The following is a 14,448-nucleotide window of genomic DNA, read 5'->3' as shown; positions in this document are numbered from 1 at the left end:
CATCTAATTGTTCAAAAGCTTTTTAACTTTAAATTTTTTTGACATATTTGTGCTTTAGTGTGTAGCTTTAAGGATGCCCATCCCCCTGCCACCCCTCCAGCAGACGCTGTGTCCTGTCAGTCATCCTGAAATACACTGGAGAGCTTGTCAGGCAGTCCCTTGCAGATGCCTCAGAAGCCAAATAGTGAGCCATAGCAGTTGCACTGAATACGAGGAAATTACATAGGCAGTTGCTTTAGTGCTGAATATGGACCATATATATTCTAGGATAGGTGAGTGATGTGCTATTGGCTTTCTAATGATCTAGCAGGAAATGGATTCTAAAGTTAACGTTTTCTAATTTATGCAGAATATCTTTGGCTCTGCTTTCTGACACTAATTAGTGTATCTATATCTGTATACAGTATACTTACAGATTGTTGAAAACCTGCAGGTACTATATTCACATTGTATTGCAGATGGATACAGACTTTGACTGTTTTTCATGTGTCTCTTTTTTTCTTGCACCAAAAGACTCAGCAGTTTCAGTTTGCTGAAAGACGAAGTTCTCATTATCTTAAAGTTTGTAGCACTTGATAGGAGTGTGCAGGTGGTTACTTTTCTGGCTGTTCCGAGACACAACTGTATCTTGTGACACATGCTTAACATCTTAAGTGTTGTAAGAGCTGCTGGTCTACAGTGCTGAAATTGCCTACTGTAAAGGTTGATATAACCGAGTGTGAGGTTATAGCAGCCTTTTACCAAAACATCTCACAGTCAAGATCCCTGCTGTAATTAGAGGGTGTAATATACTGGTGTAGACATATGCATTTTTAAAAAAATAGAAGATGGGCTGTTATTCCTATTTTTTCCTGAGGCAAACCCCAAAATTTCTTGTCTTAATGAAGATGATCTGGAAGGACAGAATTGTACTTTCTAAGTGGAAATATCAGAGAAAACCCCAGAAGGATCTTTACTGGCTGCATATTTTTCTTTACTGGCTGCATATTTTTCTTTCTATCACCTATTACCCCTGCCTTGTATTAACAAAATAAAACAAAACAATCTATTTAAATACTGATTAGCTAATATGGTAAATAACAGTAAGAAGAGCCTGGTAAGTTAAAAATATCTAGTCAGGGTATAAAAATAATTTAAGATTTTGTAGTTTTCACTCTATTGGCTTACAAGCTTGTTTTCATATTTTGGCAGCTTTAACGGAGTTTCAGGAAGCATTAGAATTTTATTTAAAAAAAACCCCAATAAAACCCTAGAATTGGCAAGTGAGCTCTTAGGTGGGTTATTTATACCTTAGAATATAATTTAAATTTTCAGAAACAGTAATTTTTGCAATTGGCTTTCAGTTAATGATAAGTTACAGGCCTGACCCAACACTAAAAAGCTACTGTTGAGTTCAAAAGCCAGTTGAGCTCAAGCAAAGAATAAAAATGCTTATGTTTGATAATATGCTAAGGTTAAAAACTGACCAACCAACCAAAAAACCCCAAACAACCCAAAAACCCAGAAAAGGGAGTGTTGCAGCACATAGATTCACATTTTTCTGATCTGCAAAAATGGTATTGGATTTGTAACGCTTCCCAAGTTTGAGACTGCTCAGTGGTAGGATTCTGAAGCACAGTGATCTCTAGTAAGAGGAAGTGACTGTGTAATTACAATGACAGTAATTTTATCTGTCAAATTTTAGAAAAGATCTGATCGTTGTAGATGACCTGTAGTATAGGAAGTTGTGCTGTGAGAATGGAGAGCAGCTCTTGCTGCAAGAGGCAAAGGTTTTATTTCTGGATTTTTGGTAAAGTGGTTGCTAACACCCTTCTGTCAAGGAATTGAGGGAAAGCCACTGAGAAGTTAAAGTGTGAGTGTATCTGTAGAAAAAATAACCTGAAAATCGTCTAGTGATTACCTCAAGTCTCAGTAGAAGCACGAAGTGCTATCTTTGTCCAGTTTTTTGCCTGTCCCCTTGCAACTGATGTGTGTCTTGACCAGAAACAATTTCACAGCACAACTGATACCGTGTATTTGTAACTGTTGTGATGGATTTCAAGAAGTGCCCATATACTGGGAGGCTTGTAAAAATGTTGAAGATAAGGGCTGTGAACCAGCAGTATTGTAAAGATTTTTTTTTTTTTTTGAATATCAATAAAAGGCAGATTCATTGACGTGTTGGTCAAAGATTTAGAGAACCAGTGAATTGCAGATGGTAAAAAAAGAAAGCCTGTCTTTTCAAGAGTGTGAAATGATGTGGTTTGATGCATTCCCAGTAAACTGGAGGAGAGTATTGTGTCAAATTAAAAGGCTTTTTGATTCAGGGGTGGACACAGCAGAAACAGCTTTTCACCAGTGTGGGTGTTTCTCTGCTGTATGTTCATAGGCTGCTCCAACAGACTGACAGGCAAGCATAGACATGATCCACCAGTTGTCCACACTGCATGCACTACTGTTTTATTATGAGAGAGGTGGTTTAAGAAGCTATTAAATAGCAGTGAAGTTTGTATAAGAAGCTATTAAATAGCAGTGAAGTTTGTAATTGAAGCTGAGAAGAGCAGGGATGTGAATGACAGACATTTGTGGCTTTCAGAGCAAGTTATTAGTACTGTAGGAAAGCTTACTTTAATGGGTTAAAAAGGATCTCCCATTAACATTTGCTGTCTTTAATTCAAGAGATTCTGTGGAGGTCTGAAAGCCAGTGAGGACGTGGCTCCAAGTTACTGATAGCTGCCTTGCTAGTATAGCAAATGTTGCTGAAAATAACTATATAGCTGTAGCTATAAGAACGCTTGCATTTAAATCTACTTTGCAGACACTGAACCTTTCTGAATATTCATTGTTCAATACAATGATGCAGTTAGTAGGTGTTGGCCCTTTGAGGTTGTATTTTGTATTCGACCTTTCACTCTCGAGGTTTACGACTTTACTTACATCATTGTATATTTACTGTATTTCCAAAGTATTATATGGTTGAGAAATTGGTTTCACTTTTGATTTTAGTTTCCATACATTAAGAACCAATGGGTATTAACAGCAAGAATCATTATAGATAAAATAGAAAGTAAAAAAAAAAACAAACCCCACAACCAAACCTGCTTGTGTGAGTACAGAGTGGACATGCCTGGCCTGAAGTGTAATAAAAAGCTCTTGGTGTAGAGCTCAGCTTACCAAGGATGTTATGTACATGATATAAAGAAACCAGGAGGTGTTGCACTTTTGTGATGACCTAAGATGAACTGTTGATCTGATTCAGTAGGATATTTATTATGTTGAATATGCCTGCAGATATTTTGATTTTTTTTGACTTTTGATGTCTTCTGTCTCTTGTGGTTCTCCTTGGTCAGAAATTCTGTAAACAGTAGTTAAGCAAAGTTTGGAAACAAGATATTTTCGCTTCTGGGAGTATGCCATAACTACCAGCTTCAGCTATGCTGTGTTTTCAGCCTATTTTGTTCTGAGATCAGTGAGTAAATAAATATTTTACATTGAGTACAGCAGAACCAGCAGAAGATACTGAGTCATCAGTATATCATCATACTGTATGCAGCTGAATCTGTGGGAACTTACGGCTGCGACTAGTATGGCTTGTAATAAAAAAAATAAACTTGGCATTTGTATAACCTTTACTAAGAATGGCAAAACCCTAAATTACCTTTAACCTTAATGCTTTAATTATCATTCATGTTATCTTTGCTTACAAATGCAATGTGGAGAACTGTTCTGTGATCAACAGTTCTGATCCATTTCTACACAACTTGCTATAGAAACCCTAAACTTGCTGTGTTGTATTCAATCAATGGTAGGTTCACCAGAAGGTGACAACATATCTCTTTAGCCAGCACAATTGCAGTACCTTATTACTTTATTATACAGCAGCAATGGTTGTAATAAATCCTGCTTAAAAAGGAAAGCTATCCGTTATTTGTGAGTTTGAAGTCCTTACTGGCTAAAAAGGCTTTGCTGAGCTATGTTTTATGGGAAGTTAAGTTAATGGAAAATTTAAAGTGTCTTTTATTTTGGGACAATAATCAGTTGCATTCCTACTAAAGCACAGTTACAATTCTTCATTGGCACACATGTTTCGCTGTGGCTGATGGCCTGAACCATGGCCCAGCAAATTCAGTGAAAGCCCTTAGATTAACATCAGTGGACTTTGGATCAAGCTCCTAATGAATCATTTATTTGCTTTAAAGACCTTACTTAGCTTTACTTCCATCTTATTGACTTTAGTAATAGGCTTTCTTTGACTTACTCTGTTGTGACACTTAGAAAATAGTTGTTGTTACAGGCTGTAAAATAACTGTTTCACTTTCTTCTGCTATTAATTGCCAGGACTTCTAAGGGCTGCTGTATATATTTTTGTTCTTAAAGTATATATTATGACCACTGTAATTTGGCACATGGAATAAGATACAGGTATTGTACACATAGCATTAATGTTTTCGTTTTGTGATAAATTCAATAATGTAATATATAACTTTTGCTGAAAAGCTACTTTTTATTGACTACTAGAAAACTTATATTCAAAGGTCTTCTAATGCAATTATCCATGTGTATTATTTAGTGTACGGTCAATTTAGAAGTCTGGAAGAGAAGACAAGGCATTGTGTGTACTTTAAATCTTTTATTTTACAGTTGATGCAAATATCTGCATAGTTTTTTCACAATTAAGAAATGAGGAATCAGGAAAATTAATTTTATCTTTTGAAATCCTAAGGCTGTTATGGAACCACGTCTGTACCATAGGCAGTCTCTGGGCTCCAGCAGAGGGCAATGACACTTGCAGTTGTGGCTAATAATTGCTTATTGCAATTTTTTTTTTTGTACCTAGGTGAAATGTCAACAGAAGTGCCAAGCATTAAACTGAAAATTGATCCTTGGAATCTGCAGATCCAGACATTTACAGTGGAGAAACTGTTGGAACCATTGATAATTCAGGTATTTCAGTATTGCAGAGAATAAGTTGGATAACCGTAGAAGGAGGGAATAAGGCTGAAGAACTTTGTCTAAGACATACCCACAGCTTTTTTGTACTTGTAGTTTACTCTGGCTTAGAAACTGACCGGGGGGATTGATCTGATTTTCCAGATTTGGTCATTCATTCAGTGACTTCCATTTTTGGAAATGCCACACAGTATGTCATAGCAAATGTTGCATGTTCTAGCCAGTACACTATTATCTAGTGGATGTTTAAATGTAGAATATACTGCAAATGGATTTCCAGCACATGGAACATTTCATATTGTGAGTGGTGGACAGAGCAGAAAAGAGCTTTGAAATCTGTAGGTGACTTTATTTAACTGAATTTTGAGATTAATTGCATTCTGTGCATTTTAGAAGAGATGCCCTAAGAACAGTGCAATTGTTGCATATCATATAAACCTCTTTTACTACTTTTCCTTTCAACTAAGAAAACTTGGACTGAGGGATTTACAAGAATGCCTTCAGGTTTGTTGATAAAACTTTCTTTTTTGGAGGAGCAATTTTACTGCATATTCCAGTTCTATTTCAGGTATTCACTGGTTAAATATGCAGTGCTTATTGTGTTAAAGATTATCCTTCTCTTTGGCATGGATTAGACATGTCTTTTTTTAATACAACGGAAAGGATCTACTTGAAGGCCTGACCTCATTTTGCAAATAATGTGTATAACTAAGAAACTGTTAAAAGACCTCTGTAGCAATATGTTACAGGGTAAAGACATCTTCTGTTTTGAAAGTCAAGCTATTTTGAATTTTCTCTTCATTTTACTTAAAACAAAGGTGTCGGGGTATCTGCATTTAATTAGTCAATAATACATAGCAGAAGGATGCCAGCTTATCACTGTCCTTCAGCCTTGCCAAGATGATGTAGATCAAACTACTTGTCACAGCTGTACACAGCTTATTATTCTTTTCCTGGTGCCTGACGGTACGTTGACATGACACTCACTGCTCTGACTGCAGTTTGTGTAGGTAAGGAAATGTGTGACTTCATTCAGAATTTTCTTTCACTTGCTAATGTACAAAGAATACTGTGTTGTTTTTCGAGTTATGAAGATGGTCAGGTATAATGGCTATGAAGTAGTTTCAGTGGTTGGTTGATTAAGATCTTTCCAAGCCCTGTGAATAATGCCTCTTACAAGACAACAACTTTTTGTTAAATAGGTTATGTTAATAATCAACAAATAAAACTGATACGGGGAGGATGACTGTTGGTAAATAGAGCAAAGCCAGACTGAATGCTGTATGCTGGCTGTTAGTCTGTTTATATGCATGTAAAAATTGGGGGTGTACAGCTTATTGAGAAAAGGTGAGGACATATATACCAAGTTATCTATTATTTCCATTTTTTTGATTTGCAACTTTTCTGTTTTTTAAAAAAAGATAAATAAAATTGTTTTAATTAAGACTGAAACAATTACTACTGTGCTTAGACAGATATCAAAGGAAAAATTTTTTCCTTGTACAACTCATGGGCTTCATTTGACTGCACTCTGCCACTTAGGTACGTGGTAAATTTTGTTACTCCAGGAGTGCACTGCTTTTACACACACTGCTTTGATATCGTCTTTCCTCCCCTCCGTTGTCCCGGGAGCCAGTCCTTTGTGGCTTTTTCCGTAGGCTTGCCAAAGGTGGGGACCAGATACAGGGGAACAGTCAGATTATACAGAGGCAGCTCCTGATGATTGGAGGGAAGGATAATACGGAGATGAAAGTTGAGGACAATAAAATGATGAATGTGTTTGGTGTGATGATTCTTGTGTTTATTTGGACTTCCATGTTGGAAAAGTCCTTTATTTATTCCAGATGTGCTGTGTGTACTCTAAAAGCTAGGAAAATCAAAGAGGTGCTGATCATGTTTTATAGTAGTTCTAGGAAAATTTGCTTTTAAAAATCAGTTAGTGCGTTGAAATAAGTTCCTCTTTAACAAATAAAGTTGTGTTTTCCCCATTTGAAACCCTTGCCTCTGCCTAACTCATCCAGTTTGTGTTATTAATTTTTCTTATCATCTTAGAAATTTCTTCTCTTACTTTTGACTAGATCTTCTTTTCCTCCCTTATTCATTTGTCCCTTCTGGAAGATTCTTTTCTTCAGAAAGTAACCTTTTCTTTTTATCATTACTTCATTACCAGCTGTTATTAACTGAGCTGCCTATCACTCATTTTGTCTGCCTTTATTTATTTTTGCCTCTGTGTGATTGAGGGTAGATAAAACCTCAGTTAACAGTTCAGTGGTTTGTGGAAACTTGTCAAGCTGGAGCATTGTATGTGGATGGATTATAAAATTACTTTCGGAATAGGTGTCCTGATGGACGGCATTTTAAAACCTTCTCTTGTATATACCGATAGGTCAGACTATGCATAGGCAGCTGCAACACTGTGGGTGTTTTTAGAGGAGATGAAGAAATGTAAATTTTGGCCTGAGTTTTGCAGGATCAAAGAAACCTGACAAAACAAAGAAATACAGTTCCAGAACAAAACAAAGAAACCATCTTTTTGTTTGTTTGTTTGTTTAAAGGTCTTCTCAAGCAACTTTCAAAAGCTTGAGTCTGTTAAAAATGGAAATACTTTGGTTCAAAGAGAATTTTGACTGTTTCCCCCCCTGCCCCGTCTCAACCTTAATGCTTTGTTTGTTTCATAACAGAACTGTGGAAGGGAAACTTGCATTTTGAGTGGGAAGGAGACAACAAACGTAGAAAATGCAAAACCAGGAATTAAAACTAATACTCAAGGAAATATGACTGAGATGCTGGAAAGGCAATAAATTAAAAATATCTATGATTAGAAAGAGAATCAGACCAGTCACAAATAAAAATGAATAGTACTATGCTCTGGCCTGATTCACTTAACAGCTGCTGTTTTGAGCACAGTTTAGCTTTGTTTTGAGATTTAAGTTCTAAATTATTTATTCATTTGTCTTGTAATGCTCTAGTAGGAAAGAGGCAGTGGAAGTGTTTGAGCTTCTCTGAAGTCTGTCCTAGCCAGTTACACTGTATTAGAGCAATCATTAGATTAACAGCATCAATATGGGAGAAAATAAAGGCAAAAAGCAGCCTATGCGGAAGTAACTTTGCTAATGACTTTACTAGATTCTCTCTATCTTCCCTGCAATCTGCAATTGCCAGTGATGATCACTTTGAAACTGTGAAAACAATATGATGCATTGTTTTGTATAAAATCCTCTCTGATGGCAGTTTCTCCATCCTTGGAATAAAACAATGCCCTTGCATTACAGTGTTCGGGGCATTGCAGGGGCACCAATCTCACTGCATTTCCCTCTCTGCATCCCAAACAGTGGCCTGACCCAGGGTGGTAAGTTCAAATAGTGCTGTGCAGGGCTCAGCAGAGATAAACTCCTATGTTGGAAGTGGTGTAACTGCATTAGTGTAACCCTGTGTCCAACCTTATAAACTGTATTCTCATGGGATGTACTGCTAGCCACACTCTGTTTTCTATGTATTTCAAAAAAGTCTCTTTAATCCTGTCCATTTGCCTCCTCACCAGAAGGGCTTCCCTCTGGCTGTGGCTCGTATTTTATTTTATTCTGTTTCAGGTGTTTTGAGTCCATTAATTTTGAAAGGAAGGCTTTTAGGTGAAGTTCTCTATCAATGCATCTGGCACATTAAAAATGATAGTTGTCAAATTGACATTATTCAGCTGACAGCTGGCCTGATGTAAGTTGGGTACATGCTCAGCCAAATGATCTTTCCTTAATTCTGGGCTTATATCAGAGGGGTACTCTGTCATGGAGCAATTAGTCCGAAGCTATCAGTAGATCATAAAGCATTTTCATTCACAAAGCTGATGTCTAATATTTGTCATGCTTGTGCTAGATTTACTGACAAAATATAGCAATTAATATAATGGGAAAATATCCTCTTGTTTTATCTCATCGTCACTGACTGAAGTCAGTTTAATCTCTTCGCTATACTATACATTGCTGTGTAATGATTACAGTTATGGCTAGGTATAAATCTGTTCCTGTATCAAAGTGTTGTAAGACTTTTTTTTCCTTTTGAATTTACTTACAAGTAAAAGTTTTGAAAGATATGACTTGATGAGATTCGTATAGCTTCATTAATTCATGCAGAAAACCTTCATAACTGCCTTTGCAGTCATTGCATGTCTTATAAGCTGTAAATTTGCCACTTATTTGGATGTTGTATCTAAAGCACTCTCTATGTATTTATGTATACACACAGACACACACTTAGTATGTATGTTGTGTGTGTGTATGTGTACATAAGCAAATAGTTGTAAGAGCTTTTCCTTGCCAAACCTCTTGCTTCCATCTCTTTGTATTTTATACATACACGAGCTAAGGAAATTTCATGGCTGCAAGAGATAGGTAAGTTTTACAGAATATGTAAAAACATCCATGTATTTTAGAGTCCCGTGTATCACTGATGAAAAAGTAGGCAAGTTGAAAGGCATTTATTATCACCTGTCATCCACACCGACACAGAAAACATACTGTTATTCTGGTTCTAAAAACTTTAATGAGTTTACTTTATGCACACTGAAAATGATTAATCAGTGTTTATTTGTATGAGCAATACGTCAGATTTGATACATTAGATCACTGAGTTCATATCTTGTTTTTTCATATGTCTAGGGATTGCAGTTACACTGAACTACATTTTAAACAAAACCAATGTTTTATGATTGATGCTTTAAAATACTTTTATATTAATATCAAAGGTGAACCAAATATTTTGACTTAAGGTACCAAAACTTTGGTTCCTTAACTACTGCAGTATTAAAAGATTGTCTGTAAGGGCTGGCAGGAACTGAATATAGTGTTGGAAGAACTGCTGCACAGTTCCTCAGGAATTCAGTGTTTGGGATAACTATGACAAAAAATCTGACCCCTTCAGCGTAATAAATGATGGCAGTAACAGGCAACAAGAAGATGAATCAACTTTACAACTGTGATGGCACATGGGCTTGAAAACCTCACTTAAAAAAACCTTGTGCCTCTAGCACAACCCTGTTACTCCTACTAGAGGTACAAAATAAGCTCTCGACAATGAGTTCCAATGGTGGGAGACCTGCTGTGTATGGCAATAAGAAAGTGTTAATAACTGGGAAATACAGTCGAGCATGAGCAGGATTAATAGGGATATGTTTTTCTTTTTTCTTAAAATGATATAATTTTGACTGTGTATTTTGCTGCTACAGGACAAGCTGTATTGACAATGGATCAGAAGGGCACGCTATATTAGCTACTGTGTAGTTCAATTCTTTCTGTGTAGGATCTGCATAAAGTTTTTGCATTCCTCATTGGAATACTGTGTTAGAGAATTCAGAGCAGTTTTTCTGTATTCCTTAATCTCCATGAGTCAAGAACTACCTATCAAATTTTGACTTGTATTTGAGAGCAGAAGCTGCCTCTGCTATTTCCTGACAGTGATGCTTTACAGTCAGGAGTTTTCAGCTGCAGGAATGGTTATTTTTAATATTTTTCCATTTGTTTTGTTTCCTTTCCTCCTCCTCCAAAACATATGAATTAACAGTACATAGAATGGTATTTTATGGAAAAAGGAGACTATAGTAAAAATCTGAGAAATAGAATATATTCTTTTCTGGGAATGGTGATTAAATAGCTAAGACACCTAAATGTCTTTTTCTTGATAGGTTTTTGGGGCAACTTCTAATTTTTTACAGTGTTTTAAACCTTTCTTATTGGAAGCATCAGCCTATAATCTCTTTAACTTACTCTTAAAAATATAATAATTGAAACTGCATTAAGTGCTCTAGAAGTAACGTTAGAGGGTTTGTAAAAATAAAAGATATTAAGATTCTTATTCCTAGTACATTCTCTACCAGTTGGCTAATTTATGTGCAATAAATAATTTAATTTACTTTCTTTGAGCCACAGTCAGAAAAAACACACAAGCCTTCTTTAACAATCTGAGCCAGAGTTATTTACATTTCTGTCTCCCTTGTGACATGCTGAAACAGTTGATGTCAAGTGGCTGGTCCTTTTTCAGGGCTTCTGTCTTTCAAAGATGTGTTCCTAGAAATGCTTCCCAGAGGATGTTTGTCAGTTACTTTTAAAGTACCAAATCGTGAAAAGCACTAAGGTGCATGAATTCATGAACAAGATCTGAAGGTGAGCAAGGGCACAGCTAGCATGCTTCACATTATATACCTCTGAATGGAGCCCTTCTCCGTAGACCAGCTCAAACCACAAGCTGTACTGCAGCCATTAGCTGAGTTTGCCTGCTGGACTGAGAAATTAATATACAGCTTTTGCTTTGCTTATACAATATTGTTGATAATTGGAATACTGTTTCATAAGATGAAGCAATTATGTGTGTATGAAATGTGTTCATTGGGCTCCAAGACTGCATCTGTACTTAGTATTATACTATGCATGTTCTGGCACAGAGAACAGAATAAAGGGAGGATTAAGGAACATCAATGAAGTTAATGAAAGTAAAGTATGTTTTAAACATTCTTTTCTTCTAAAATCTTTTAGGATTCTTTCCTTAGTGTGACAGCTTAAGCAATGCCTCAGAGAATAAACTGTTAGAAATGTTCTGTTGGAGTGTGGAGGCTGTGCTCAGATGATGAGGAATGTGGAGTGGGATGCTATATAAAAATAACTTCTTTATGGGTTTTGAAGTGCATTGTTAAAAAGCGTAATTTGGACAAAGCTGCAGTAAACCTACATTCTGGGGAGAATGATGTACAATAATAATGTTGAGAGACCCCAGAGAATTCTGAGGTGCTGAGTTCTGACCACTGCGTTCTTCCTCTATAAGAAGAGAAAGCATTTTGAAATGCCTCTGTGCTCATTTTGAGTATTTGCTTCTGAGGTAACTTGGGAGATTTAAGCTCAAGTATGGGAAGATTCAGCACTGAATTTATTTCCTGCCTTGGCTGAAGTCTCCTTAGATAACATTGGTAATTTTTTTTTTTTTATCATGAGGAAATCTTAAAATAAACAATGTCAGGAGTTTGCATCAGGGTTAATATAACAGTGAAATTTCTATTGACTTTGCTTTGATCACACAGAAAGAAGAATACAAAAATGAGGCATATTAAGTAAAATTATCTGTCAGATTTGATTCAATAGTTTTGCCCATTCTCTGAATGTACGCTGAGCTTGCCTGTCTTTCTCTAAAGCAGGGGGAGTCTCATTGCTTATTCTCAACTATATTAATTTGATTGGGTTTTTTTAAAATTTGAGAGCAATATAAATTAACTTATTATAGAACTTAGACCCCTGTTGTCTTTTTTTGTTTCTTTTAAATGTAGGTTACAACACTAGTGAACTGTCCACAGAATCCTTCTAGTATGAAAAAGGGATGTTCCAAAAGAGCTCGTGTCTTGCTAGCTTCTGTGGAAGAAGCCACTTGGAATCTGTTGGACAAGGGGGAAAAAATTGCCAAGGAAGCAATTGTGTTTAAAGAAGAACTTCATGTAGCACTCGCTGATGTCCAGAAAGAGAGTAAGTATATGACAAATAATTTAGGCACCACAAGGAGTTAGTTTAACCATGTAACACTGGTATCAAAATGAAGCTAGGATATCCATGAGAAATACATTTTGATGTGCAAATGTCTGAACTTTGAGTTGTCTAATTGTATGTTCTCAGATACCACTTAGAAGGAGGTAAAGTGTGCAATCTGGGCCCCGTTGTGGAAAAACACTTATATCAGTGGACGTTTTGTTGTGTGTGTTTTTGTTTTGTTTTGTTTTTTTTTTTCCAGTTAAGATAGAATGCCCCTTGTTAATTTTCGTGGCCGATAAGCACAAGTTTAAGTTAATGCATACTTTAATGCTCTTCTTGAAAAGAACTGTTTACCTGAATCTGGGGTTAAGGCCTTTTAGTTAAAAATTTAAGAACAGAAATCTTCCCTTTTTTGCGCAGTAGTAAGGACTTGATTTGGGAAGGTGTAATAGTTCTGTTTGGAGGTATGTTTTGAGACTTCAGAGGGAAGAAGATGGATTCTTTAACCTACTGTAAGAGTCATGCCCTCATGACAGAGCAGCTCGTCTTTGGTGAGTTTTGCCATGTTGCATTTCCTCATGACCTATCTCCCCATTCCCAACCAGGCTCCTAGAATAGGACTAGGTTTTATGATCTGCTGAGAACACTGAATTAGCCACTTTCTTTCAGGCTCTTTGTTGCTTTGTTGATTTTTACTCTCCCTGTGGATGATCAGGGCCTATTGGGTGAATATGAAGGCCAGGCTCAAATAGTAATAAGCCAGATGACAGACATCCAAAACGTGTTCCTGCAGAAATAAGCCTTGAAAACTGATTCAGGAGAAAGTTTCAGAGGAAAAATGGGACAGAAGAGTAATGCTTTTAGTTCCTCGTCATTTGAGACCTTTCATCAGTGCTTTGTGAATTTTGTAAACAAATAGTTCCCAAGGGTTGCCTGGAATCCGATTAAGAAGGGTGATGAAAAGCCTTCCCAAACAAGCGGGAGCAGACAAGCAAGGACCAATGGTCTGTACCATAAAGTTATTGTCAGGCCATGATATCGAATGAGCTAGCTGCCAGGCTTGGTTTTATGAAGGGGCAAAGTGGGCTTCCGTTGCCTTTTCACTGCTGAGCAGTGTGGTGTATGTTCTTATGCCATGTGACAACCTGTGCCTGAAAGACTGTGTATTAGTCATTTAAATCAGGTCCTTATATCACCCTCCTCTTACTGAAGTTGCAACTTAGTCAGGATTTTTTTTTGTCTTCTACCATGTGCAGCTGAGGCAGTTTCTGAGTCTCTGCTGTTGTTCAGGGTAGTGATTACTAGTGATTGGCTTCCTCTGGATCCAGAGATGGCTTGCATTTAAGAGTTTGATATATGCATATGGTGTCTGAGATACCTTAAGGTCCTTTGTGATTAAAAGCGTTATGGCCAACAAGTATCATTGTTGTCTGTCACACTGATCAGCTGAGGCTTTTAAAAAAAATCATTCATTTTGGAGTACTCTTAAAAAGGCCCATCCATTCCAGGCTGATAACACAAAACGAGAATAAAATATATAGTTTTATATTGATTTTTTTTTATACATAGAGAGTATAAAAATATTTCACATTTTCAATTTATTTATTGATTCTCAGCCAAGACAAGACATAACTACAAAAATAAATAGTACATAAAGTAGATTATATGCACTTCATACATTTTAAAAGAAAGTTAAGTCCATGTTATCACCTATCATTATGCAATGACAAATTGTGTTCATGGCCTATCTTCCTCCAAGGATTTGCCAAACTGCACAAGTTAATTTTAAGAAGTTGTTGAACAATTGTAAAATAATAGCAGTTTGTTAATTTTGCAGATATTTTTAGTCCTTCGAAGCTGTGTATTATTTTTAATTTGTGGTATGCTGCATCATATGTAACTTTATTGCCTGTTATTCAAGTCACGTTCTGCTGCTGTTACATCTCATGTTATTTACTTCAAGCTCTTTGAAAGAATGGGGGTTGTAAACTGTGCTTGCATGCAGTCACCCGCCACGCAT

The 14,448-nt window shown here is 36.5% G+C and overlaps 1 protein-coding gene across 4 annotated transcripts in view; it reads left to right on the top strand.

Annotated features, from left to right (window-relative positions):
- The first annotated feature begins 247 nt into the window (after nucleotides 1–247).
- The window catches only part of CTNNA3 (catenin alpha 3), a 536,681-nt gene continuing 522,480 nt past the window's right edge, over nucleotides 248–14,448 (top strand). For 3 of the 4 annotated variants that reach the window (XM_086467519.1, XM_086467521.1, XM_086467520.1), the window contains exons 1-2: nucleotides 4,822–4,923; nucleotides 12,233–12,425. In XM_086467519.1, the coding sequence (XP_086323645.1) occupies nucleotides 4,822–4,923; nucleotides 12,233–12,425 (295 nt within the window). Of the gene's footprint in view, nucleotides 273–4,816; nucleotides 4,924–12,232; nucleotides 12,426–14,448 lie in introns of those variants that run through there. The other variant, XM_086467518.1, reaches the window with a different exon arrangement.

Source organism: Leptosomus discolor, chromosome 6 (genome assembly GCF_034619465.1).
Source record: "Leptosomus discolor isolate bLepDis1 chromosome 6, bLepDis1.hap2, whole genome shotgun sequence".
Taxonomy (NCBI): domain Eukaryota; kingdom Metazoa; phylum Chordata; class Aves; order Leptosomiformes; family Leptosomidae; genus Leptosomus; species Leptosomus discolor.
This window is presented reverse-complemented; position numbering and strand designations above follow the sequence as displayed.